The sequence below is a fragment of the Lepidochelys kempii genome, chromosome 1 (assembly GCF_965140265.1).
Source record: "Lepidochelys kempii isolate rLepKem1 chromosome 1, rLepKem1.hap2, whole genome shotgun sequence".
Classification (NCBI taxonomy): domain Eukaryota; kingdom Metazoa; phylum Chordata; order Testudines; family Cheloniidae; genus Lepidochelys; species Lepidochelys kempii.
The window spans coordinates 264,809,933-264,836,105 of NC_133256.1; the positions used below are offsets into that span (position 1 = coordinate 264,809,933).

At 39.4% G+C, this 26,173-nt stretch overlaps 1 protein-coding gene across 3 annotated transcripts in view; it reads right to left on the reverse strand.

The window, feature by feature from the left end:
* SCYL2 (SCY1 like pseudokinase 2) overlaps window positions 1-26,173 on the reverse strand; it is a 52,311-nt gene that overhangs the window by 16,826 nt on the left and 9,312 nt on the right. For 2 of the 3 annotated variants that reach the window (XM_073327414.1, XM_073327413.1), the window contains exons 3-12: window positions 18,855-19,012; window positions 14,659-14,803; window positions 13,181-13,330; window positions 11,984-12,205; window positions 10,433-10,549; window positions 9,637-9,762; window positions 8,554-8,730; window positions 7,159-7,281; window positions 5,242-5,355; window positions 1,224-1,356 (exon numbers count right to left, since the gene is read on the reverse strand). In XM_073327414.1, coding sequence (XP_073183515.1) covers window positions 1,224-1,356; window positions 5,242-5,355; window positions 7,159-7,281; window positions 8,554-8,730; window positions 9,637-9,762; window positions 10,433-10,549; window positions 11,984-12,205; window positions 13,181-13,330; window positions 14,659-14,803; window positions 18,855-19,012 — 1,465 coding nt within the window. Of the gene's footprint in view, window positions 1-1,223; window positions 1,357-5,241; window positions 5,356-7,158; window positions 7,282-8,553; window positions 8,731-9,636; window positions 9,763-10,432; window positions 10,550-11,983; window positions 12,206-13,180; window positions 13,331-13,627; window positions 13,892-14,658; window positions 14,804-18,854; window positions 19,013-26,173 lie in introns of those variants that run through there. The other variant, XM_073327415.1, reaches the window with a different exon arrangement.

The window sequence follows — 26,173 nt, forward strand, 5'->3', positions numbered from 1 at the left end:
GGTAACTGCCCCTTTTCCCCTGCTTCCCTGTCGGCAAAAGGGGAGCGACGTTAAAGCACTGCTGTCAGCTGTGTACGGGCCCGTACCGGTGGCCACTTCTTACCGGTATGCTATACCAGCCCACTTTCACCTCTGTACTACCTGTAGTTAAGAGCTCCACCTGGGGACTTGCACGCCTCCTGTACGAAACTCGGGGGGGGGGGGGAGAGGGGGAGGAAGGCTCCCCCCCCCCAAATGGTACCCTGACTTCCTAACATTCAGAACAAAAGAAAGGAGTAACTGGGTGGCTCAAGGTAACTTGTGGCTGTTGAACCCAAGTGACACCCATATACTCAGAGTTCATAACCTGCCCCTGGCAACCGTGAAAGTTTTGCTATCTACTTGCTTTCTGGAGGGGTTCCTTCTGGAAGCTTAGGCCTGTATTAATCAAGAGGTTTTCACAGTTTATTTCTACATACCACTCCCAAATTAAGGCTTTATTCTCCACTGTGTCTGAGCAGAGCTTGGGAACAGTGCAGATGGGACATCAACAGGGAGATAATTATGACTCCCTTATTCTCAGCCAGCTGAGATCAGTCATAGCTGAGCCTCATTGTATGCCCCTCCAGATATACCCCTGCGCTGCTTTCTGGGCGATATAAGTGGTGGAGCCACCCATAGCAATAAAGATTCCCCTCTGCAGAGGAGGAATTCTTCTGGGACATTTTCCAGTCATTTTGACCTAATTTTATATAACTTAAGTGTCACAAAGTAAACTTGGTGGATCAGAGAACCCAGCCCATTAGTGTCCAAAAGAAACTGCTTAAGAGAAATGCAACTGGACAGTGTAAGGGGATTCTTTGCTGGACAGCAAACCTATTTGGAAAGTCCAATTTTACAGCTTCACTACTGAAGAGGAAACAGGAGGTGACAGGGATTTATAGTGCTCTCCGGCAGATTCTCTGCAGCTGTGGAAACCAAAGGACCCATAGAAGATCCACAGGTCAACAGCTGTGGAGGATACTTGTGACTGAACTGAGCCCATAGACTACAAATACATCAAACAGAGAACAGAGGAGCATTGGGAATACAATTTGGAATAAAAGAAAATCTCTGAGAAATCCAAAACAGCTAATAGGCTTTTACATAAATTGTTAGCCATGGAACACATACAGCACTTCCAATATGCCATATAGAGATTACAACAACTAAACTAACAAGAAAGGAAATTAAATATTCATTACCTAAAATTCCCATAAGCACTGCAGGTTCTTTGGATGGAATTTGTTGTAGAAAGGGTAGAATGTCATCAAGTACAAACCACTTATCCAAATATTCCAAAATCTTTCCTAAGCACACTAACGAGTTCACGCGGACCTATTAAATATGTAACAGAAGTTAAGTAGCATCTCTAACGTCTATTTTTGACTAAAAATAAACATTTTAAAATACATGAATTTTAAATCTTTATAAAAACAGATAAGATTTTTGTATTTAAACTTACATTTTAACAAAAGTGTTAAGACAGACTAAAATAACTGGACGAACTACATTTTTACAAAATTGAAATAGATAGACCCCAAAGTCCTCTAATACACAGTTATGATTAAACATTATTGTAAAAATAACATCTTGAACCACAGAAATGTAGGGCTAGAAGGGACCTTGAGAAGTCATCAAGTCCAGCCCCCTTACTAAAACAGGACAAAGTAAACCTAGACCATCCCTGACAGGTGTTTGTCCAATCAGTTCTTAAAAGCCTTCAGTGATGGGGATTCCACAACCTCTCTTGGAAGCTTATTCCATCACTTAACTACTCTTATAGTTAATATGTATCCTAAATCTCCCTTGCTGCAGATTGAGCCCATCACTTCTTGTCCTCCTTTCAGTGGACATGGAGAACAATTGATCACAGTCCTCTTTTATAAACAGCCCTTAACATGTCTCAAGACAGTTATTATGGTCCCCACTTCAGTCTTCTTTTTTCAAGACTAAACATGCCCTGTTTTTTTATCCTTTCCTCATAGGTCAGATTTTCTAAATCTTTTATCACTTTATTGTTCTTCACTGGACTTTCTCCAATTTGTTCACATCTTTCCTAAAGCGTGGCACCCAGAACAGGATGCTATACTCCAGCTGAGGCCTCAACAGTGCCGAGCAGAACACATTCTTACATACAAGTCCTGTTAATATACCTCAAAATATTAGCTTTTTCCCCCACAACTGCATCACATTGTTGATTCATGGTCAATTTGTGCACCACTATAGCCTCCACATCCTTTTCAGCAGTCCTCCCATCTCACAAGTTATTCCCCATTTTGTAGTTGTGCATTTGATTTTTCCTTCCTAAGTGAAATACTTTGCACTTGTCTTTATTGAATTTCTTTCTTGAATTGTAAATTTCTGACTAATTCTCTAATTTGTCCAGGTTGCATTTTGTAAGCACACACTCTGCTCCATTATCCAAGTCATTAATGAAAATATTGAATATAGTACTTGAACCCAGGATTGACTCTCCAGTGGGACTCCACTAGATACGCCCTCCCAGTTTGACAGTGAATCGTTGAGAACTAAGTATGGTCTTTCAAACAGTTGTGCACCCACCTTATAGTAATTTCATCTAGCCACATTTTCCAAGTTTGCTTATAAGAATATCATTTGAGACTGTGTCAAAAACCTTACTAAAATCAAGATACATCATATCTACTGCTTCTCTTCTGCACCTCACCCCACCCACTAGGTCAGTTACCGTCAAAGAAGGAAATTAGGTTTTTAGCATGATTTGTTTTTGACAAAACCATTCATCTACCCACCTTATTTTACTCTAGGTGCTTACAAATTTATTGTTTAATAATTTGTTTCAGTATCTTTCCAGGTACCAAGGTTCAGCTGACTGGATTCCCCATCCTCTTTGCTCCCCTTTTTAAAGACAGGTAGTCTCTGTTTTCCCTTCTCCAAGTCTTCTAGGACCTCACCCATCCTCCGTGAGTGTTCAAAGATAATTATTAATGGTTCACAGATTTCTTCAGCTAGTTCCTGAAGTACCTTAAGATGAGTTTTATCAGGCCCTGCTGACTTGAATGCATCTAGTTTATCTAAATATTCTTTAACCTGTTCATTCCCTATTTTGGCTTGTGTTCCTTCTTCTTTGTTGTGAGTATTAATTGTGTTGAGTATCCAGTCAGCATTAAGATAGGCATTAAACAACTCAGCCATCTGGATGTCATCTGTTATTAGGTCTCCTTCCCCGCGAAGTAGAGAACTTACCACTTTCCTTCATCTTTCTCTTGCTCCTAATGCATTTAAATAAGCTCTTCTTACTGCCTTTTTTGTCCCTTGCTAGGTGTAACTCATTTTGTGCAGCCTTTCTGATTTTGTTCCTGCATCCTTATGCTATTCTTTTGTACTACTCCTTATCAATTCATCCATGTTTCCACTTTTTGTGGAATTCCATTTTGATTTTCAAGTCATCAAAGAGCTTCTGATGGAGCCATATTGCCTCTTACTATTCTTCCCTTCACACTAGAATAACTTGCCGTTGTGCCTTTAATAAAGTCTCCTTGAGGAACTGCCAACTCTCCTGAACTTCTGTATCCTTTAGATTTTCTTCCCTTGGGACCTTACCTACCAATTCTCTGAGTTTGTTAAAGTTTGCTTTTTTGAAGTCCAATGTGCTTATTCTGTTGCTCTCATTCCTTCCTTTCCTTAGGATCTTGAAATCTATCATTTCATGATCATTTGCACCAAAATTGCCTTTCATTTTCAGATTCATACTCAATTCCTCCCTGTTGGTCACAATCAAGTCTAATATGGCTGTCCCTCTCATTACTTCTTCCACTTTCTGAAACAAAAAGTTGTCCTCAATACATTCCAAGAACTTATTGGAAATTGTGTGTTTTGCCTTATTACTTTTCCAACAGATATGTGTGTGAAGTCCCCCATTACTACCAGGTCTTGTGTTTTGAATATTTCCATGTTCCATACAATGTATATCCTCCACAACCCATTTGTTTTGCTGAAATGTCAGAGCAAGTTTATTTTAATTTCCAGTACTAAACATAACCTCCTTGGGGAAAAACAACACATTGAAAATATTCCATTTTGCAAGAGACCAATTCTGATATTAGCTCTTTTCCGTTATCAAAAATTAGAGTGGGAAAATATAGACTGTACTACTCTTCAGTACAGTTCATCGACTTGTGTTTGATATAGTCCCCCAACAGAAAGTGTATTAGAATTAAACTAATTCTACACTTGATATTATGCACTAGACACACTATGATAGAATTTAGTGTTCTGTTGTGATATTGCCTTTGCAGTGATCATGAACAATACATTCTTGCTGTAGTTTACTAAATTAAGCAGATGTCACTGAGAGTGATACAGAACCATAAGTGCGTACAAGTCACAATGTAGAAACTGGAGGAACCTGCAGTATCCTGCAGGACTCCTTCCCACACATCACAGCTTATGTCTTGGATTTCCTCAGAGAATAAGAAATTTGCTCAAAGAATAAGAATGGTTGCTAGGATGATTTAAACACTGCTGCTTTGCTTCAAAAACCTTTTCTGAACATAAATAAGGCTCAAACAAATATTAGGATTTTTTAAATAATTGGTGTCTAAAAGTTAGGATCCTAAGTCCATATTTAGGTACCTAAATTACTTGATGGGTACTTCATTTTGAAAAATCTCTTCATTCTAATCAGAGAATCAAATAAGGCTTAATGCAGTTCAAAAAGTATGTGTGAAATCTACTTAACTGAAATGGCATATTACTTTATCAAACAGACTCAACGCTGAATTCAAGAATACCTAATCACTTCAATTATTCACATTTTTGACAGGACATATCTAAAATGGGGAATAGGGGGAGAAACCCAGAAAACTACTTTGAAAGTTTATATAATTCATATCAAGGAGCACTAGACAATTACTTTTCACATTAGCTAGTTTTCTCATATAACGAAGTATATAAAAAGAAAATCCAGAACAGTTCTTTATAAAAACAAAAGAAAGTTTTGCATCACTGAAACACAAGTGATTGCATATTGGTTACTGAACAGACAGCAATACTTTTAGAAAAAACTGAAGTGAATGCATACTATTATGGTAGGAGTTGCTCTGTTTTCTGTACCAGGCTCTTGCTTTCCAGCAACATGTTGATAATAATTAAAACAACAGAAAAGCCAAAATTATCTGAGCACTATTTTAATGTTTTGGGAGTAGGGGATGGAGAGATCAAGAACATTAGTTTACTTACAGCAAGAGAGGAAGTTTGCAAACATGCATTTTTAATTCTTGGTATTAATGCATTTTTCATTGATGAGTAGTCTATTAGGTTGGCAAACGTAGGAATTATGTTAAGGCAAAGTTCCTGTAAGCAAAAAACCACAGGAGTTTTTAAAAACTTCATTTTACAGTAAAATTAGTAATATATATACTGTAAGAGCAAAAATATTAGTTAAAACGTTCTCAATCCTCCTCTTCAACAAACAAACGTGGTCACCTAATTGATCCCCAACTTATTTTTAAAAAGCTAGAACTTCAAGCAGTCTGATTTACTAAAAACATATACTTTTATATTATAGAACCACCATTCAGTTACCATTACTACATGCTATATTAATGAAAACTACACTAGTACTACTACGACTACTACTAAAGCATAATTTGAGGATTCATGCCTGAAGAGTCCTTTGAATGAAAAGAGCTACATTAGTATCATAACTTCAAAATATCTGGATCAAGAAAAAGGCTTACATTTTCACAAAACAGTACTTTACAGAAAGCTAGTTTTTAATCACAGAAAAGCAAAGAATTAAAATATATATTTCACTTGATTTGTTACATGAAAAATAAATTCACAACAACAACATATGTGACAGCACCTAAAATGCCACCTGACTACTACAAAAAGTGTCTCAGCAGTAAAGAAGTATCCAATTAGAATAATTACTTAGACTAAATTATAAATAGTAAAACTAATCTAAGATACAGAGACAGATAAAACCTGGTTAATTTAACTCCAGTTATCTAAAATTCTAGTTAAGCCACAGGTCAGTTACTTTCCCCCATGACTTCTAGGCTTTGCAGGGCTGAAGCCCCCATTTATCCAAGGATTTTGGAGAGGCTTCTGGATAACTGGAGTTTGGCAGTACACAAAAAGTAAATTCCAAAAGGCAAAAGATAATAAAGCAATAAAAAATACATTAAATACTTATTTAGGCAACAGGCCTGAACAGAAAGTGTCACTCTGCTTGAAGTTTTTCATACACTGGAAAACAGTGAATCAACAACATCTGGCATGATTAGGCAAACACCCATGTTTTATTAACTGATCTCTTTCTAGTCAGGTAGGGAGAAAGTCCAACAACATATTCTGGAATTAATGCATAATCCTGCAGGTATGTTGTACAAATTTTAACTTCCTCTTGTAAGGAGAGAAAAGTTGTAAGGAGGGGTGGGCAAACTTTTTGGCCCGAGGGCCACATCGGGGTTCCAAAACTGTATGGAGGGCTGGAGTAGTGTATTAAATTGCTCCCCATAAGAATGTACTACTTACAGTGTACTACTTATAGCTGCCAGTCCTGGTGCGCAGCATGGTAAGGGGAGGTTGGATAAGGGGCAGGGAGTCCCAGGCGGCCTTTCAGGGGGTGCGGCGTGTGGATAGGGGTCGGGGCAGTCAGGGAACAGGGGAAGTTGGATAGAGGGTGGGGTCCCGGGGTGGGCGGTTGGATGGGTCTGAGGGGGGCAGTCAGGGGGCAGGAAGTGGAAGGGGGCAGAGGCCAGGCTGTTTGGGGAGGCACAGCCTTCCCTACATGGGTGTAGTGTATTAAATTGCTCCCCGTAGGAATGTGCTACTTATGGAGCACCAGGACTGGCAGCCTTAAGTAATACACCATAAGTAGCACATTCCTATGGGGAGCAATTTAATACACTACACCCGTCGGCTCTCGCAGCCCCGCCACACACAGCGCTGATGGCATGGTGAGCCAAGGCTGAGCGGGAGGGGCCGGGGGCTAGCCTCCCTGGCTGGGAGCTCAAGGGCCGGGCAGAACGGTACCGCGGGCCATAGTTTGCCCACCTCTCTTGTAGGGTATACATAATTTGACAGTATCCCTTCACAGCAAAGAGGAAAGTTTTATACACTATTAAAGAAAAACCATAGTTACTGCACCTGAATCTGAATTGAAGGTGCTTCTAAGGCTCTATAAACCATTGGAAGAACACTATTCTTTATTTCATCTGGTGGAGTCTTGGTTAGGAGCAAATCCATTTTTTGCAAGAAAATCAACAAAATCTATAAAACAAGACAACCGAATGTTATGAATACCACAGATTTTACTTCTGTAACATTACACTTTCAATTTGAAGTTTATTATTGCAATATAGTTTTGAAACATTAACAAAAGCTTTCTTATAACAGAGTCAATGGTATTTACACTCACCATGTTGCTAGCCTGAAGGCATGGAAGATAAAATAGACACTTGGACATGTTATTGGATTTTTGAAACAGCAAATAAAAGTTAAAACAAATATACTGACCCTTTTATAAAACAACAAAAAAAACCCCACAAGCCTTGTGGACTTTTGTCTTACAATTCCAAAATAGTCCATTATTAAACTTTAGCTATAGAAACACACTCTTGACATACATAGCATTATGGAAATCACTAGTTTCCAAAGAAACCTTCAGTCAAATTCTGCCTTCTGATGCATATGTGCAATTCCCAATTACTTCAACTGAAGTTGCACATATGCATTAGAAGGCAGAAGTTGGACCTTACTGAAGGAGCACAGCATTACAGTGACACTATTGGCACAAAATAGGTTTATTCCTAAAGTGAAACTAAACTTGACATAAAAATGTGTAATTCCCCAAGCAAAATACTTCACCAAGGTAACCTCATTCTTCTTCTGAAAAGCAACACTAGAACCTGTAATAAAAATCTCAAAACCCAACAGCTTTTAAAGAAGACAGAAAGGGTTGAGGAAGTGTCTGTTTGGACATTTGACATACACCATCAGATAGCCAGACATACTACCACCTAATCATCTGAAAGTTCTTTTGGGGGGGGGGGGCGCGGAGGGGGGCAACCTTTACCCAAGATTCCTATGTTCCCTCTTTGGGCTTGTCAATACCAGCAAAAAAAAAAAAAAAAAAGTGGTAGCAAATTTATCCAGTATTGTTTAGTCCTGCTCAGAACAGGCCTGATGATAAATTACAAGTCTGATTTTTGTTACTCTAGACTCACCATATCAATACAATATTACGCTTAATGAAAGGTCTATTGCCCCTTCAGAGAGCGAATGGTCTGCCATGCTAAAGTTGCATTCCAGACCAGTCAAGGGCAGGTGTGCTACAGAGGCAATGGGCTCAGTGCATTTCAGAGGATGAAATGCCTTGCTTCACTCAAGACTGATCTCTCTGGACAGCTACAGAGCAGAACTGAGGTTTGGAAGTTTGTGTTGGATTGGAACAAGGAAATAAATAGAAGATTGATTAGGATTTTGTCAGGAAAAACCTTGAAGGAAAAAATGAGAAAAACTTTGAAAACAACATTAATCTACCTGGATTGGTTCTTGCTGTTTAAAAACAGGGCCAAGATCAGGCAGAATTAGCTTGATGTACTCTTCTTTGGTGCACTCCTCAGCAATCAACAGAACATTAGGCAAAACAAAGGGTACCATATCAGGGTTCACAAACTCTGCAGTCAAGTAAGGCAAAATCCGCTGCACTATAACACGCTGAGAAAGAAAAAGAGGTGTGGTTGCTTTGCATTGCAATAAAATACTATTTTCTAAATTTATTTCAGCCAAGATTTTCTTCATAAAAGTCAGGTTTATACAGTAGTAGACAAATGCAACAATCAGTCCTGAACCTTACTTTAAGAGTAAACTTGCTAAGTTAAAAAAAAAAAAAGACATTACTCAACATTAGATCTTCCTGCAGTAGGATTGTACACGAAATAGTTCAAAAAGAAAGTTTAATTAAAGTTGTAGAAATTTAATCACCCGGGCTACAAATGTTGTTATTCGACTATGTGGTAAACAAGTATTTTTTCCTTCTTATTTTCTTTGGGACTATAAAAACTAAGATTAACAAAAAAGGGAAGGGGATGGGTCCAGTGTTATCATACCATCTACCTGCCATACAGGAGAAGAAATTTGGACTGACAGTCTCTAGCTTTCCAAGCTGTCTGTGAGAATGAAAAGCACAATGGGCCAAGCCCCCTTGGGGAAGAAAGCTTTGCATGACTCAGCAATAAAGAAGCACTGACTAGCTCTAAAAAAAGAATTCAGTAAGTCCAATTGCACTGGAAGGATAGGGACTTGAAAGATGTGGATTGTAAAGCATTGGGAATGGGGAACTTAGGGAGGAAGAGATCTTCTGTTCCAAGTGGGACGAACCCAGAGGAGTTAAGCGAACTCTTCAAGGCAAATTTCGCTACCATGAGAGTTCAAGGTTGACATTTTTTCTTAACTCCAGGAGCATCAGCAGCTGCAGGGTATTCCCACATAAAATGAGTTTGTCATACCTCTTCTTCTTCCCTACTATGTTCTACCAATCCCACTGCAGTCCATTATAGAACGGACGTGCATAGACTCCAATACTCTTTATTTTAAAATGATAAAAGATAAAGGAAAACAAACCTTTGGCAGTTTTGGTAGAACCTTTGGTAGCCCTTTAAAAAACTGTGATTTCTGAAGATTATCCCTTTGGAATAAAGAATCAAAATATTGGAGTGTCATTGCCCCAACATCATCAAAGAAAGGTACCTAAAAATAAAGGATAAAAAAGTGTGATCTTTGCGAGAAACCACCACCAATGCTACTGTAAATGTAACATATGTAAAATAATGATCTAATTTATCTTCTCAAATACATTATAATCAACATGCTTTTATCGTTAAAAGTGGCTACATCTAACAAATAGAAAAGTACATTTTTACACAATAAACAGTACTGTGACTGACAGGTAAACTTCATCATTAAAACAATTGACTGTTTGAGCCAAGCTTTTTAAAGGAAAAACTGATAATATTTGTATGGCTGATATGGTCTGTCTAACTTGGTTTATTTTATATGGAAGAGAATTATTTATTGCATTACAAAAGCTCGAAGAATGAAGACAAGTTTTAATAAAAGAGCAACCTTACCAAGAAGTACTGTATACTTATTACTTCTACATTATTGGGCTACTTCCTAGACTACCCAGTCTTTGGTTACCTCCCTGAGAATTTACAGCCCTGCTTCAATACATAAAGTGAATGTGAGAGTCATAAAACAAAAGGAAAAGTAGTACCTTTAAGGACAACAGAAAATAACTAAACATTTTAAAATTTCAATTGAAAAGAGCATCAGCTAAAAAAAGTTCATATATTATTTGCTTCTAATCACACATTATTAGCCCTGTTTCATGCAGCTACAGTATTTTCTAGGCACTCACCTTTGTCATTTGATCTGCATCTGGTCTGACTGCAGGAGCTACATTTAATAGTAGTTTTACATGTTCACGTACTTCCTCTGGTATATTCTGAAGTGCACTGGAGCCTAAGCGACTCAGCTGTACAAATAATTCAAGCACATGATCCATGAATACAGAAAACTCTACATACTCATTTTAAGACAACTGATTTGATGCCTTCTTAGTTCTACTTTAAACAGGCAAATTTTAGAAAATGTAATTTTTATAAATGCAAGCACAAACTCCAGCTGTGGTCATTCCTACCTCTTTTCTTACAGAGGCACTGCATGCTGGCACTGGTTTAAAGCCTGAGTTTACTAAGGCCATGTCTACACGTACAGCACTGCAGTGGCACAGCTGTACTGATACAGCTGCGCCACGGCAGCGTGTGTGGTGAAGACGCCCTATGCCGATGAGAGAGAGCTCCCCTGTCGGCATAATGAAACCACCTCTGCGAGCGGCAAAGGTTTACTGTCAGGAGAAGCTCTCCCACTGATATAGCGCTTATGTCGGTGTAACATGTTGCTCAGTGGGGTGGAATATTCAAATCCCTGAGTAACGTAAGTGGTAGTGTAGACATAGCCTAATTCTGTAGCGCAAAGGAACTCAACTGTATGGCTCACGGCCTCTTTAATAGTGCATTGTGATCTGTATGTCATGATAGAGCTTTAAACGTGACTAAGGACTTGTCTACACTGGCAATTTACAGCGCTGCAACTTTCTTGCTCGGCGGTGTGAAGAAACATCCCCGAGTGCAGCAAGTTTCAGCGCTGTAAAGTGCCCGTGTAAACAGTGCCCCAGCGCTGGTAGCTATGCTTCTCGTGGAGGGGGGTTTTTTAGAGCGCTGGGAGAACTCTCTCCCAGCGCTCTGCCGTGACTACACAAGCCACGTTAAAGTGCTGCTGCGGCAGCACTTTAGCATTGCCAGTGTAGACAAGCCCTAAGGAACATCAGTATAACTCAGCATCTCTTCTCTTCCTCCAGCAGACAGGAGGTGGAGAAAGAAAAGTTAATTTCTTTTTCTCTGAAGATAAGTGAGGAGGGCATCTTTCCAATTCAACTGTGGGAGGAAGGGAGGAGTCACCCACAATTTCTCACCTGTGGGTGATTTCACCACCTTTTATTTAAACTCAGCAATTCTCACATGCTAACACAGTTGTTCATTGTCCTGTGGTTGATATCCTGTTTGCTCTCCTCACAGTCAGTGTGGCACATCATATGTCTATCCCCTATTAGCAGCATATGGAGACATAAGGAGCCCCAGGCAGAATGTCAGCACTAGTAGTTTATTCAGGCAATTTGAATTATGCATCTATTTTTATTCTAAGTATTTTATAAAGACTGATTTTAAAGAGGTAGCATGTATGATGTGACCTATTATTGTAACTACATTTATATTGTAGCTCTCGATGTTGTATACTACATTGAGATATCCATTTCTCTTCTTTTTTAAAGTAGCAATTGCTTTTAAACATTGAGACATTTAAAAAGTGATAATCAAATTCAGAACATATTGCTAAGTATAGTAGATACCTGATCTAGCTGTCTACTGAAACTTTTATAAATATCTTTCTTGTTGATCTCAAAAATAGGTTTCCCTTTATTAAATACTGCATACGTGACAGCGCCTAAAGAGTACATGTCACTGGCAGTCTCGCAGCTCACTGAAAGGATGTATTCTGGTGCCAAATACTCAGGATTTGGAAGACACAAGGATGGCAAGTTCGGGTCCCATTCTTTACATAGGAACTTCAGCTGTAAGAACAACAGTGAAAGAAAATATAGCAGTTGAAGATTTTAAATTGAAAATTACTGAATAAGCAGCAAACAGTCAAATTCCTTCAAATTCATCATAAGTAAAACAACAGGGACACAGTGAAGCAAAAGTGATTAAGTGGCTATATAGGCTAAATGGTTATGCTTTGACTGTTGCAGATATCACACCAAGATGATATAGAATTATGAAACTTGATGAACATTTCAAAGTATGGTTTACATATTTAGGCATAAATTAATCTTTAGAAAAAGAGCTACAGAAAATATGCTACTCGTTTTACTTTATGAAATTAAATGTATTTCTGGATAAGAATTGCCAGTAATACCAGGAACACTGCACTCTGTGGCAGGACGGTAGCCTTGTCCATTGGGCTGTTATTGGTTTATCTTGGTGCCAAGAGTGGCTGGTGACCTGCTGCCTCAAAAACGTTGCACTAGGGGAAAAGGTGGCATCCTCCTGTACTGACCTACCAGTAGATGTAGATGCTGTACTCTGCACAGACAAATGTCACATCCCATTACTAATTCCCTGAACTATTTAGTCCCTGTTAATCCACTCTTAAGTTTCTTTTAAGCAACAACTATCAAGCATGTAGTAGTTCTGCAACATATGTGCATGGGGCTCAAGGATGAAATCACATTCATTTTTAAAGTACAGTACAAGGAATTTTTCACTGACCACTATACTAGGACTAGAACCCAATCCCTAATTTAAGGAGCCAGCTCAAACTCATTTTCAGTTGTAACTCAAGGCAGAATTTGAACTCAGACCTCCAGAAGTAAAGGGCTGATGACCTATCATGTCATATAGCCTCCCCTCTTTTTTTTTTTTAAAATAAAGAGGTTTAGAGAAATTAGTACATGATACAGTACTAGAATTAGTAGATCATGCAGCCTGCTTTAGACACTATCTACATTTAAAGTAAAAAGCAGACAAAAATAAAGCCTTATTACCTCTTGTTCAGATGGATTTGTTGACTGAATACAAAAATCAAATCCCATAATTTTCCATGCTCCACTTTTATTCAAAATTATATTTTCAGGAGTAATGTTTCCATGGACCATTTTCACACTGCTGTGCAGAAAGGACAAACCTTCAGAGACCTGTTAACGAGGAAAGATTATTTCAAGTTTTTTTGCATATATTCTTTCAAAACACTTGCAGAATATTTACATCAATTATCAGGTGTCATTTATCACAGCAAAGTCTGACTTCCCATGCTCAACTGGCATGTGTTAACTAAGAAACAGTCAAGCCAATCTACCACAAGGGAAGAAAAAATTTCACTCTAAAATTTTTGAAAAAATTAAACATGTATCAAGCAAACCAAATTCAGGTTGAGAACTTGCTCATGGAGTTACTAATGCCACGTTAACTATCACAGGGCTTGAAAAACTCACTTGCCCAGGATGAGTTGAATGTTCACCAGATGAGTTGGCTGAATGGGGAGCCACTGACCGCTGTTTGCTCGTTTCTTTGGATCATCTCTTACTCTTCTCAAATATTAATGCAAAGTTGTCTCGAAAAATTACTTTTTTATGATCACCATCATTGGTCTTCAGATTACTTATCAAAAGGTATGGCCCACAGGTGATTTTTTTTTTTTTTATTTCAGAAGGGTAACTCCAGACTGAAACCTTGTAGGATAGTATTTAACCTAAAATCAACTATTATAAAAATATACAACCCCTGAAAAACTGTATGTAATGGAATTGACAGCAATTCCTTGAATACCTCAGTGATAATCAGCACCACTATAATGTATTATGTCTGGAACTAATACAGTGTTCTGTGCCCTCACCTCGCTTTTCTCCTCCAGGAGATGGATTTACACTAAACCGCTCTCTCAAGGAGAAGAAAATAGACCAAATTTGCCAAGGATGGCAAGAGGAAAAAACAGTATGGGGTTAAGGCATTGGATAGAGCTAGACTCAGGCTATCTATGTTCTATTCTCAGCATCACCACAGACTTCCTGAGCAACCTGGAGCAAGTTACTTAACTTCTCCATGCCCCAGTTCCCTATATAAGAGATAGGGATAATAGTTCCCTTCTCACAGGACTGTTGTAAGGATAGATTCATGAATGTATTTAAGGTGATCAGATACTATAGTGATGTCCATTATAGAAAAACCTATAAGTAAATTTTAAAAAGTTAACACTAATATAACTGGGTTTAACACCATAGACTTAAATGGAGTTGAATGCACTTACAACAGCTGTGAATTAAAAAAAAAAAAATCTTATCAATCCTGAATGCTCTGATAGAAATGTCTTGTGCTTTTAGATAAATAATTCCAGAATTCCTAACCAAACTGTTACTCACATGCTTATCTTTATCCACAGTTACTCATATAGGTAAACATGTGCATAGCTGTTAGCAGGATTAGGGCTTAAATTTGTAAACCAATAAAGATAAAACCATTAACATACCTGAAGCAAGCCATATTTGGTTTCCACATCATAAAGTTTGTATTCCTTAATATCAGATGGTAAAGGAGAGGGTAGATTGTCCCAGTTGCCAAGAACATTAGCTAAACTTGCAAAGACTGGCTCTGTACAAAATGCCAGGCAATCTCTAAAAAGGGAAGAGGTATCCAATATATCCAGTAAATACATTTAATAAGCTCTTGGTCATGATTTTGAATTACAGAAAATAACTTTCACATGATATATCACCACAATAATCAATATTACTTAAACCATGCTATATGTCAGCTTTTGAAGAATAGCATCTCAAATATTTTAATTCTGTAACAAGATGTCTTGGAAGCACACTGGAAGTCAGAAAGTGGTATTGGTCAGAGTAAGGCATTTACTACTCTGTATATAGTACTAAAAGTGTGCATAGTGTTTGATAAAGAATAAGAATATTTTCCCTGTACTGAGCCAACACAAGAAAGGTGTAAAGTAGGAATTCATGTACAAGTTGCAGGATCAGGCTTAGTTAGGACCAGGATTGATAAGATTCTGAGTAAAGCAGCCTTTGTGTACACCAGTCCGCCATAAACCAGAACATTAGGGTCAAAGCCTATGAGACCAAAGTCAGCACCAAACTAGAGCCTTGTTCATAGTGGTAGGCAGAAAAATAACTGAAAATAAAAAATTCAGCAGAGCGGAGAATATGTGCTGACCAACAATTAATGAAGCAATTGTTGAATATTTAGTGACACTACAAAGTATACAATTTTTTACGGCAAAAATGCTTGAAACACTCATCAAAACGACTGCACAATAAACATAGCTTAACTGCGTCTTCATTTACTCTCTCCCTTCATCCCTCACCATGTCCCCACCTCCTCTTTCCCTCTGTGGTTTCATTTCTCCTCTAACATTGTGTTGTAACGTTCACATCCTATCCTCTCAATAAACGAGGTTGCCTCCCTGTGACTATGCTTGAAATGGCTCTTCATTTAGCCTCTTCCCTGTCTCCTCTCCCTTGGTGGCTGTAAGAGGAGTACACTTGTATATGTACAAAATTACAAGCCTTCTAGCTACTGTCAAGGAGCAGGGGATCATGGTGACTCTTAACTCTCCATATCAGTCTCATGATGCCAGCAAGTGTGCTGCCCACACTGCCTTACAGGTATAGGCTTCAGGTAGCATTGGCAGACTGTTCTTAAGACGCCTGGAACAGCCTTAGCAACTTAAGAGCTGTGGGTTAAGTCTCAATTGTTCTAAAGTCAACAGGGAAAAGCTTTAACTAGTTGGTAACACTTGAGCCTGTTGTGAGAAAGAACTAGCAGGCTCTTTATGAGAAAATAAGAACACTGCCTCCACCTGAGCAAGGAAAATCGAGACATAAGAAAACCAATCAGAATATATTACTCAGGGTGATAAAGTCTCTTGCAAACAAATAAAAAACTAAGTATTTGTTGAGTCATTCAAAAATATCACAGGGAACACTATGCAATAGGATAAAACTTAATGGATTGTACACTTCACAAGCCAATGAAATTGCTCTCTAAAGTACAATAAGGCCAAAGAAACAAAACTGATGAAACACGAAAGATCCTTGGCTCCTCACCCTCAAAGATTAAGAATCATAGCTTCAGTTCTCCCTACCGCCACCTTTGTGAAGAAGCAAGAATCCTAAAGCAGAATAAATACAAGCGTCAGAAAATCTGACTGAAGATGCTCAACCTTGGTGTTAGTCAGGCTTCCAATTAAACCAATAGGTCCTGGCTCCTCCTGACCCTGCACTTTTTTTTTTTTTTTTTTTTTTAAATATAACAAAACTGCCTCTACAGAAACTCAGTTTTGTACTGACCCACTAGGTAAGACCAGAACAGGGGATGACGAAGTCACTCAATCTTTTATTCCTATTCACCAACAAAAAGCAGATTTAAGTGCCTGGTGGTACTTAATACTGTTCCAGAACTACAAACTTATATAAACCAGGAAATACAGAGTTAAGGTTCATGCCCATATAACCTTAACTCTACTCTCATTGAGCGTTGACCTATAAGCCCATAGCACACATTCTTTTACTGTACTGAACAGGAGCTATCTATATCTGCCCTACACTCAAACACCTAGCTTACTCCACAGAAAACACCATATCTGCTAAATTTTACAACCTTTACCCATATGCACATGATGCCATCTAATACTATCCTTTCTCTTACCCGTCACTGAAACCACAGACCACACTCATCTCCCACCTAACTGATGACAATCCCCACAGCCAGAAGACAGCTGGGCTCTGCTACTGACACAACCTACACAATGCAGTGCTGAAATGAGGCATACCGGATCCCTCAGGGTACATAGGCACCTCTTTCCTTAGATTACACTCAGGGGTCAGGCAAAGGGATTCACACACCTCCAGAAGGTCATGACTCCCACCCCAGATTTCCTCATATCATTATCACAGCTCTGCCAAGCTGTGCCAACATTTAATACACCTACATCTAAACCTACTCTTGTACTCCCAGGCCGCCATTTCAAGTTCACCTTCCCATTCCTGTCCCATTAAGCCTCTAGCACTTGGGAAGCCATTAGCATGTAAGATGTTGCTTCCTGCTGTCTGGTGACCTCTGAGGGTGCATATATATGACAGGCAGCAGCTTACTGGAGGGGCGCATGCGTCCTTGAGTTATGTACCCAGTGCTGTACATCAAACCAGGCCCCATACTGCCACTATGCGTCACCACCCAGCTGGACTCCCCAACTGCTTCAGCCAGGATTCCCCAGCTATGCCTTTGACCCACCCAGTCTACAAGTCAGCCTGCAAGTCAGCCTCCCATCCCCTGAAAGATATGGCATATACCTTAACTTTGTATTTTCTGATTTTCAGAGGTTTAGATTTGTGTTGCCTTAAGATCACAGTGCACACACACACACAGGAGAGAAGGATGTGAGGCTGACAGGTCGTCCCCCACCACTCACCTTGACACCCACCCCACATATCACCCTTCCCGGTGTTCCATCTCTCATCTCCATCCTCTCCCCGCACCTGAACCACCCAACCTCTCTCCCCTCATACTCACCCCAATTTATCCCCCCTACCACAAACCCAAACCCCTTTCCCCCATTCCTTCTCTATTCCTCTGCCCCCTAGTTCCCCCTCCCAGCAAGCATTTGCATACACAATTTTCTTTTCAAAAATAGTCTGAGCACCTTCTGAATTTTCTGCTGTACTCAGATGACATTTTCCCAAAATAACAAAAGACCTCTTTGACAAAGGCAGATTGTAGCAACATGACTACTACATTTCCAGATTTCTAGCAAGAGCAGGCTCCAGATTAAAATGCCTAGGTGTTGCTCATATTCAATAGCCATAGCATGTCCCTTTCAGCCATTCAGATCATGTGAAAACTAGCTGACTAATAACCCACTTGGGTATCATGCACATACACAAGATAATCAGTTTTGTGCATGAGTGTTAGGCTCAAGCCTATCTGTAGAGATTAACTTTGTTAAACAACATTTTCAATACTGCTTCCCCAAAGGAGGCTACATCTCAGGAATTTTTTCGTGAAATGATCTCAAATTTATATCACTATCCCTACCCCAGCGCCCCATGAGATACACTAACTTTCAAGGGAATCTGAGTAACTATGCAGATACAAGATCACTTACAAGAATTGACCTCAAACCATAAAGCTTTCTCTACCTTAACTATCCGGAAGCTGGCACACACCTATAATTTTAACTTTTTTTAAGCATGGGCAAGGTCTCCTGCTGTAGTTCGGGCAAAGTGAGTGGAAAAGGAGTGGGGAACTGAGGGTGGAAAAACATAGCATTATTCATGACTTTTTTACAAAGTAGAATCCAAAACAAAATAAACCAAAAATCAAGAAAAGCTCTTTGCTTTGCCAGTTACTGTGACTTCAGCCCTCTTTAAAGTGAAGTATAACTGCGCAAAAGAAAGTTTTGTTTTAATGAATATTTTAGCAGTTGAAGTCAGTACATACTGTACCTTTAATATCTCTGAATAATATCAGAAAAAGTGACTCTTTGGGCAACAGTGCAACAAGAACATGGTGACATATGACCTACTTTTATTTTATTTTCTCTATTTGCCAAATCCATATCTTTTGATATTATTTCTGTACATTTTTCCAAATGCCCCAGACCTCTACGTCCAGCAAAAAATTAATACTTACAATTTTACTAAAATTTACCTGGATTCTTCTAATGGATGTTGAACAGTAACTAGTCGAGGGTGTCGAAGCCTTGTTAGTTGTTGAACTCCTCGCTTTAAAGAATCAATAATCTGATCCTTTTCAAATTTCTGATATTTGTCTATTAACTTTTTATCAAAGACGAAAACAGCAAGTTCCTAAAAATAAGCAACTCAGTCAGTATTACCTAAGCCACACAGTAAAGTTAATACAATATGATCCACCAAAGCAGAAAGCAGTTCATTATACATCCATAGCCAAATGCGATACTAACTTATTTCAGTTACTATCAACATGATTTTTTTTTATTTCAATTCAAAAATATATTTCTCCTGAGCCAATAAACTACTGCTACATACTTGATAAAAAATAATGAATTGACTATTAGCACAAGCTTGTGTTAATGGCATAGGCGCCGACTCCGTGGGAGCTCCGGGACTGGAGCGCCCACAGGAAAAAAAAAAAAAATGGTGAGTGCTGAGCACCCACCGACAGCCGCCATATCAGAGCCTTCCACTCCCCCAGCACCTCCCAACCATCTGAAGCGCCACAGATCAGCGGCTTCCCCTCCCTATGCCTCTTGCAGATCAGCTGTTTCGTGGCGTCAGGAGGCGCTGGGTGGGAGGGGGAAGGAGAGAGGGTGCAGCGTGCTCGGGGCGGAACTGAGCAGGAAGAGGCAGGGCGGGGGTGGATAGAAGCAGGGTGGGGCATTGGGGGAAGGAGTGGAGTGGGCGCGGGGCCTGGGCAGAGCCTGGGGGAGCACCTCCTGGCAGATTAGAAACTCGGCACCTATGGTTAATGGTACCAGTGCTACTTATGCAATGACTAAGCAGCACATCTGAAGACAGCAGCAGGCCTGATCTTAAATAAATGGGAGTTTTGGATACTCAGCACCTCAAAATCAGCTCAGGTATTGGCAATTTAAATAGTTTGAGAATACACTTACTTTATTTGTTGGAATGATGCTTTGTTAGGATTGACATTTGTATTTTTTCTTGAGCACATTGTAGAGAATGGAAAGAATAAATTATTTCCCTAAACAGTATTTTCCTTAGCGTTTTCTTTTACTCAACTTTTTTTTAAAAAATTACTCAGACGAGAAAATGCAAGTTCTACTGATTTCAGAATGTTTTGCTGTCTCTTAAAAATTAATTTGGGGGAGGACTACCTAATTTGGTAGGTCATATTCAACAAAAAAGTAAGGAGTTTGATAAATTAGGATTTTTGCTAAGAATATTAAGGGGAAATAAGGAGGAGAGCACATTATCTCTGGAACTTTTCTTGTGTTATCACATGGCCTGGACCTTGCTTCCAGTTGTGATGCAATTAAGAGGTGAGGGGGATAATTAACCCTTATCCATTGCTTCCTGACTCCCAATATCCAAACAGAAGTTCAATTAATGAATTTTTATTCTATAAATGTCTGCTCCTTGTACAGAAGGAAATATGTTCATAAAATATAAACTAATATAAAACTAGAATTTATATTATTTACCAATATTAATTTGTATCCAAAATGCTAGGTTTCAGCCCAAAGATAAGACAAGGAGGCAACTGTTGGTGTAAATTTGGGTACAAGTGCTATTTTAATGAATATGCATATTCAGCGTGTCAGCCTGCTACAGTATAATTTGTTTTACTACAGTAACAATAGCAGAAACTGCAGCGTACATACAGCTTACATGGTTATAATCAGTGTGTCAAAAGGAGCAGTAAACACACCCAAGCTCTGCCTAAATGGCAGATACCACCAGAAGAGTTTGGACACAGATCTGTAGAAAGAAAAGGAGTACTTATGGCACCTTAGAGACTAACCAATTTATCTGAGCATGAGCTTTCATGAGCTACAGCTCACTTCATCGGATGCATACAGTATCTTCATACAGTATGCATCCGATGAAGTGAGCTGTAGCTCACGAAAGCTCATGCTCAAATAAATTGGTTAGTCTCTAAGGTGCCACAAGTACTCCTTTTCTTTTTGCGAATACAGACTAACATGGCTGTTACTCTGAGATCTGTAGAAAAGACCTTAGTTATTTTCTGACTGCCCCTCATCTTTTTACCTCACAGCAAAGGGACAGAAAACAAACCGTGTTCTTTTCTGGAATACAGTTCAGTAGCTCAATGTCATTCAGAATGGAGACCAAAGACACTTGAGTTTCTCATAGCTGATCAAAGCACTTAATCCCTTCGCAAAAGCAGTACAAGACATTCCTCTAAATCAGTGGTCTCCAAACTTTTTGGCTCGCACACCTGCAGGGTGACCTGCCGCAGATGCCCCGCCAACGGAAGAAGAACAGAAGACCTGCTGCAGGCAGGCTGCTGGAGGGGAACACCAGCTGTAGACATGCAGAGCTGCTGCCGAAGAAAAAAAAATGGCAGAGTGCCAACCGGCGACGTTACTCCTGCCACGCGCCCCCTGGGATCATCTCGCGCACCCCAGTTTGGAGACCATTGCTCTAAACCAGGGGTTCCCAAACTGTGGTATGCATACCTCTGGAGTACATGAGACATCTCTGTGGGGGGTGCATGGGGAAAAATGTGTAATGGTGAACTTTATTTATTATTTTATTTATTGCATTTTATAATAGGCTACTCAGACGAAGCTTTAAACTCTGTGGGACTTTGTTATATAAAATACGGTAGTTATTTTACTTCAAGATATATCAGCAAGAACATAGATACACAGAGATGTGACTTATAGAGCCTCCTGACCTCCAATCATCACACAGTACAGGTTCAGTTACCGAGCAACTGTCCAGTCTAACTGAGCTCAGAATTTAGGGTTTTTTTTTCCCAGTTGTATATGTTGCACTATAACTATATCTGTATGTAAATATAAAATATGGACAGGTTGTATTAAGAAGAACAATGTATAAGTGATGAGACGGGTAAGGGTATGTGGGCAGCTGGTAGATCGGGAATTAGAATAGCAAATTATTCATATAGTCCTTTTTGCGGACTCAAAATTAAGTTATAAATCAACAGATGCCTATTATCTTATATACAGTATTTGTAAAGTGCCTAATTTAAAGGATTATATCCTATATACATTCAGAGACAATTTCATCCACTACCAAAATGCAATAACCATTGGAAAGGGACCATGATTGCTATACAATAGTTTAGGGAGAGGAAGTGAATGGTATATTTTATACAGTTATACAATTAAAGAAACATATAGGTAAGCAAAATGTAACAGACTTCATTGAAATCTAGTCAGACATTGAGATAACATTGGCTAATCACAAAAGAAATTATAAACTGAATTTTTATGTATATTAAAATGGTCAGTCTAGGCCGCAAATAAAAATACAATTCTTTGATTACTACTTTTTTCTTCCTGTTATAAGAATTTCTGCATTGAGCAAAGGTGAATGGAAGACTTCAGTTGGTTATCAAAAATTAAATGAGATAATATAAGCAACAGGAAATTCAAGTTATGTCAAGTATATGTCTAAATAACAGATATCATAACACAGGGATGAATGTATTCCTTAAAAGAAGATGCCTCTCTCTAATCTAAAATTATGTAATTCACAAAAACTTCAGTGATTATGGCAGAGTTAAAAACCAATGCCAATCTTCTTTCCAACCAACAACAAAAAAGAGGCCAGAGTGGGGAAAACAAATTGCTTCAGAAGTTCCCAAGGAGTTCAGATACTTAAATGATGGGCCTGGAATAAGTAACTAAGATGTCTGTCTAATCTAGAATGCAAGCCATTAGAGAGAAGGTAATCAGTTTAGGTGTTTGGGAAAGGATATTTAAAGAAAGGAGACAAAATAAACCAACAAAGGGGATGATAATCCAGGAAGATAACCAACTTTTACCAGAGAGCCTACCAGAGAAAAAGAGACATTAAAGAATTTACTGTCAATCTGTCTTTTATTCTTATAACAATATTAGAAGTAATAAAGCAGCCTGCAGGCTAGAAGTATTGCAGCAACGGCAAAAACAACATGCAATATAAGATGGATATGTTTTAAGTCCCCACAGAAACGCTATAATGTAGTTGCCAAATATTTTATAAAGGTCATTTCAAGTTAAATCTCCCAGGGTAGTTGCACAATAACTTAATTTTTTTAAGAGACAAGCAGTATATAGAAAGAAACCCAGTACAACACATTAAAATAATAATTTCTGAGGGGGTTTTTTTGGTTGCTGTATAACTGCTTCATAAAAATTCAGCTTCTATGCCAGAAACTCTTCTTCTGGAAGATTTCACTGAAATTTGACAAGTAATTGTCTTTAAAATTGTTCAAGGTGTTTGTTGAGGACTTCACTTTAACAAATTGTAAATACTAGTGTTAATATTTGCTTTTTCTTGTATGTTGATTTTTACTCAATATTATTAAATATAAGTAAAATAAACTAAATAGATGTGTGCCATTTTCCAGCACACAGCCAAGTGTGAACATATATAAGAAGACTACTGACTGACACCTGGATCTCCACACAAACCAGTACATTTCTGGGTTGTTGTTTTTTTGCCCATTTAATGATGCCTCTAACGTTATCTGAGCATTAATATTTTGTAGTAACAAATGTGTTTTAAAAGGTACAGAAGGAATTGTCCATAATATTTTGGGTATTCTCTGACTGCCAAAATAAGTCAATACTTGTTGCAATCTTACGTAATTTCTTTGCTGAAACTCTATAGAAAACATGTATCTTTATAGGATTTTACAAGGACATAAAAAAACCAAATTCACATACCGAGGAGTTCTCTCCCAAACCAATAAGAAAGTTTCTTTACAATAATAAAACTAATAGTTTTAGATCTGTAACTGTTGTTTCTATCATAGCATGGAGGCAAATGTTTAAAAATATTTTAAAGATTCATGAACCAAAGAGAAAAAAAATCTTTATGGTATTTTGCTTTCAATTTGTATTCTAATCTAGCCCCTTCTTACACAAAGTGGTGTACAACCACATTAATTGCAGACTGCACGAGCAGCACTTTGTGTCTGGATGCACATTAAAGTGCTAAATTTGTTTTTATTATTTATTTAAAATGAGGCACTCTTCGTCCAGAGTTCTTTAAATTTCATAATGAAAATTGATTTTTGAAGACAATGTATCAGCATTAGCACGATGATGCAAGCAAAGTCAATCCCCAGATATTCTAGTAGAGAAGAGGAAATGTTAGGCAAAAATATTTTGCTGAAGAGAACACACTTCTCTTCGCACAGACATGTTAGTAAAACCCCATAGGTGACCTGAAAATATTTTGAGGGAAGGAAGGAAAAGAAAATTTAGGATTATGTGCCAAATGCACCAATAATCTGGGTAAGAACATAAGATTCTCCCTGTAATTATAGCTCTGGACTGCTGCAGACCCTGCTGGGTCCAAGTTTAGGTCCAGGCACAGGCACCAGAACTGAGAGCAGGAAGCCTCTCTCTCCTGTGCTCTTAAGGATTCCCCTCCTTGGCCCAGGCACTGTGGAAGAGGAAGCTGCTTGATTTAGATGCAGAGATTACAAGAACAGGACCTACAGAGTAGACTGGGATAAGGCCGGGGGGTCAGGGGGTTGATGGAGACGGTAGATTGGGACTAGAACCCTACTGAGAGGAGCTTAAACAGGCTCGACAAGTAGACTGGGACAAAGATATGGGTGGATAAATGCAGAGAGTGGATGAGGAGCCCAGGGTGGAAAACGGACTGGAAGCCAGAGGGGATAGGGAACTTGGGGAGAGAGCAACTGACTGGGGAGATAGATCAGATGGAGAGCCGGGAGGAGGGGAAATTAGGACTGGGTGGGCAATGTGACTGGAACTGGGAGGAGGAGTCCAGAAGGGTGAAACTAGGGATTGATGGGGCAAGACAACTGGAGTGGGGATGAGAAGCCTGTAGAAAGTGGGACTGGCTCAGTGAAGAGAATGAGACAGGGAAGAAGAGCCTGGTGTGGGAAAGAAACAGGAATGGGACATGGACAGGTTGGAAGGGATGGGGCAAAAGAGATGACACTTGAGAGGACTGGACAGAAGAATCTGTGCCCACTAGAGCACACACCCTTCCTCCAAAGCCTGGAATGAAACTTAAGTCTTACCATTCTCTTTTGCGTGTGAAATCCAATGGCAAAGTGTTCTATCCCCCTCTAGAGAAGTGGTTCTCAACAAGGGGTCTGGGGCCCGCCCGCGGGGCCACAAGCAGGTTACAGGGGGTCTGTCAAGCAGGGGCAGCAAGAGACTCATTAGGGACCAGGGCAGAAAGCCAAAGCCCCACTGAATGGGACTGAAGCCTGAGCCCCAGAATTCATGTGCCACACAGAATTTTTTTTCCTCAGCAGATAATGCATTTTGATGAGAAGTGCTGCAGTTATGCCTTTCACTGACCAGGGACCGCTGTGGTGTCAGAAGAGAGAGCAGCCGATCCCAGGCGGGAGCAGCCCGAGCTGTGAATAGGGAAGAGAAAAGTCTGCGTTCCTCACAGCACTGTGCCCATGGGGCCAGGTCAAAAGGCATGAGATACGTGGGGTACATGGGGCTACGGGGGGGCGGGGGATTAATGGGAGTGAGGGTGCAGGGACACAAAGGGACGGGGGAGGAGGTGCTTGAGTGAGGGTGCAGGGCTACATGGGGATGGGGGAAGGGGCTGGCTAAGTGTGGGGGGGACGGACACATGGGGACAGTGGCAGATGTGCCTGATGCAGAGAGGCTGGGGTCAGCCAGGGACTGCATGGGTAAGGCACCCTATCAATCCCTTCATTCCCCCCTGCTCCAAAAAACAACAAAAAAAACCGCAAACATTTCCATACTTCTCCCATCCACACACAACAACCCTCCCAGTTCACATCCAGGCTCCTTCCCAGCAATTACTTCCCTCTCCCTCCGCTCCTCCATTACCCCGGACTCCCCCAAGCCTTTGCACTGCTTCTGAGGGGTGCAGGAAATACATTTCTGTATTGTAGTTTAAAGAATTATTACTCAAAGTTCTTTATTAATATGCCTAGTAAAGAATCTATTTGTCAAAAAACGTTTCCTGAATCTTTTTTATTGTCTGTATTACTACAGACATACTTGCTGACAGGTATTTTGAAATAAATTACCAAAATAATTGCAACTGGCATGTTTATTTTGCGTTCTTTTGACAAATAAAATATGCAGAATTATAAATTATTGTGCGCAGAATTTTTAATTTTTTGGCACAGAATTCCCCCAGCAGTAACCTACTACTGCTATAAATTACTCTCTTTGCTCAAGTGACAGTGGTCGGTGTGGTGGAGCTAAAGGTCCCAACCCTTCTGACGACCCACATGAGTGTCAATATGATTCCACGTGACTGAATTTGTTCTTTCAGTTCGTTTTTTTAAAAACC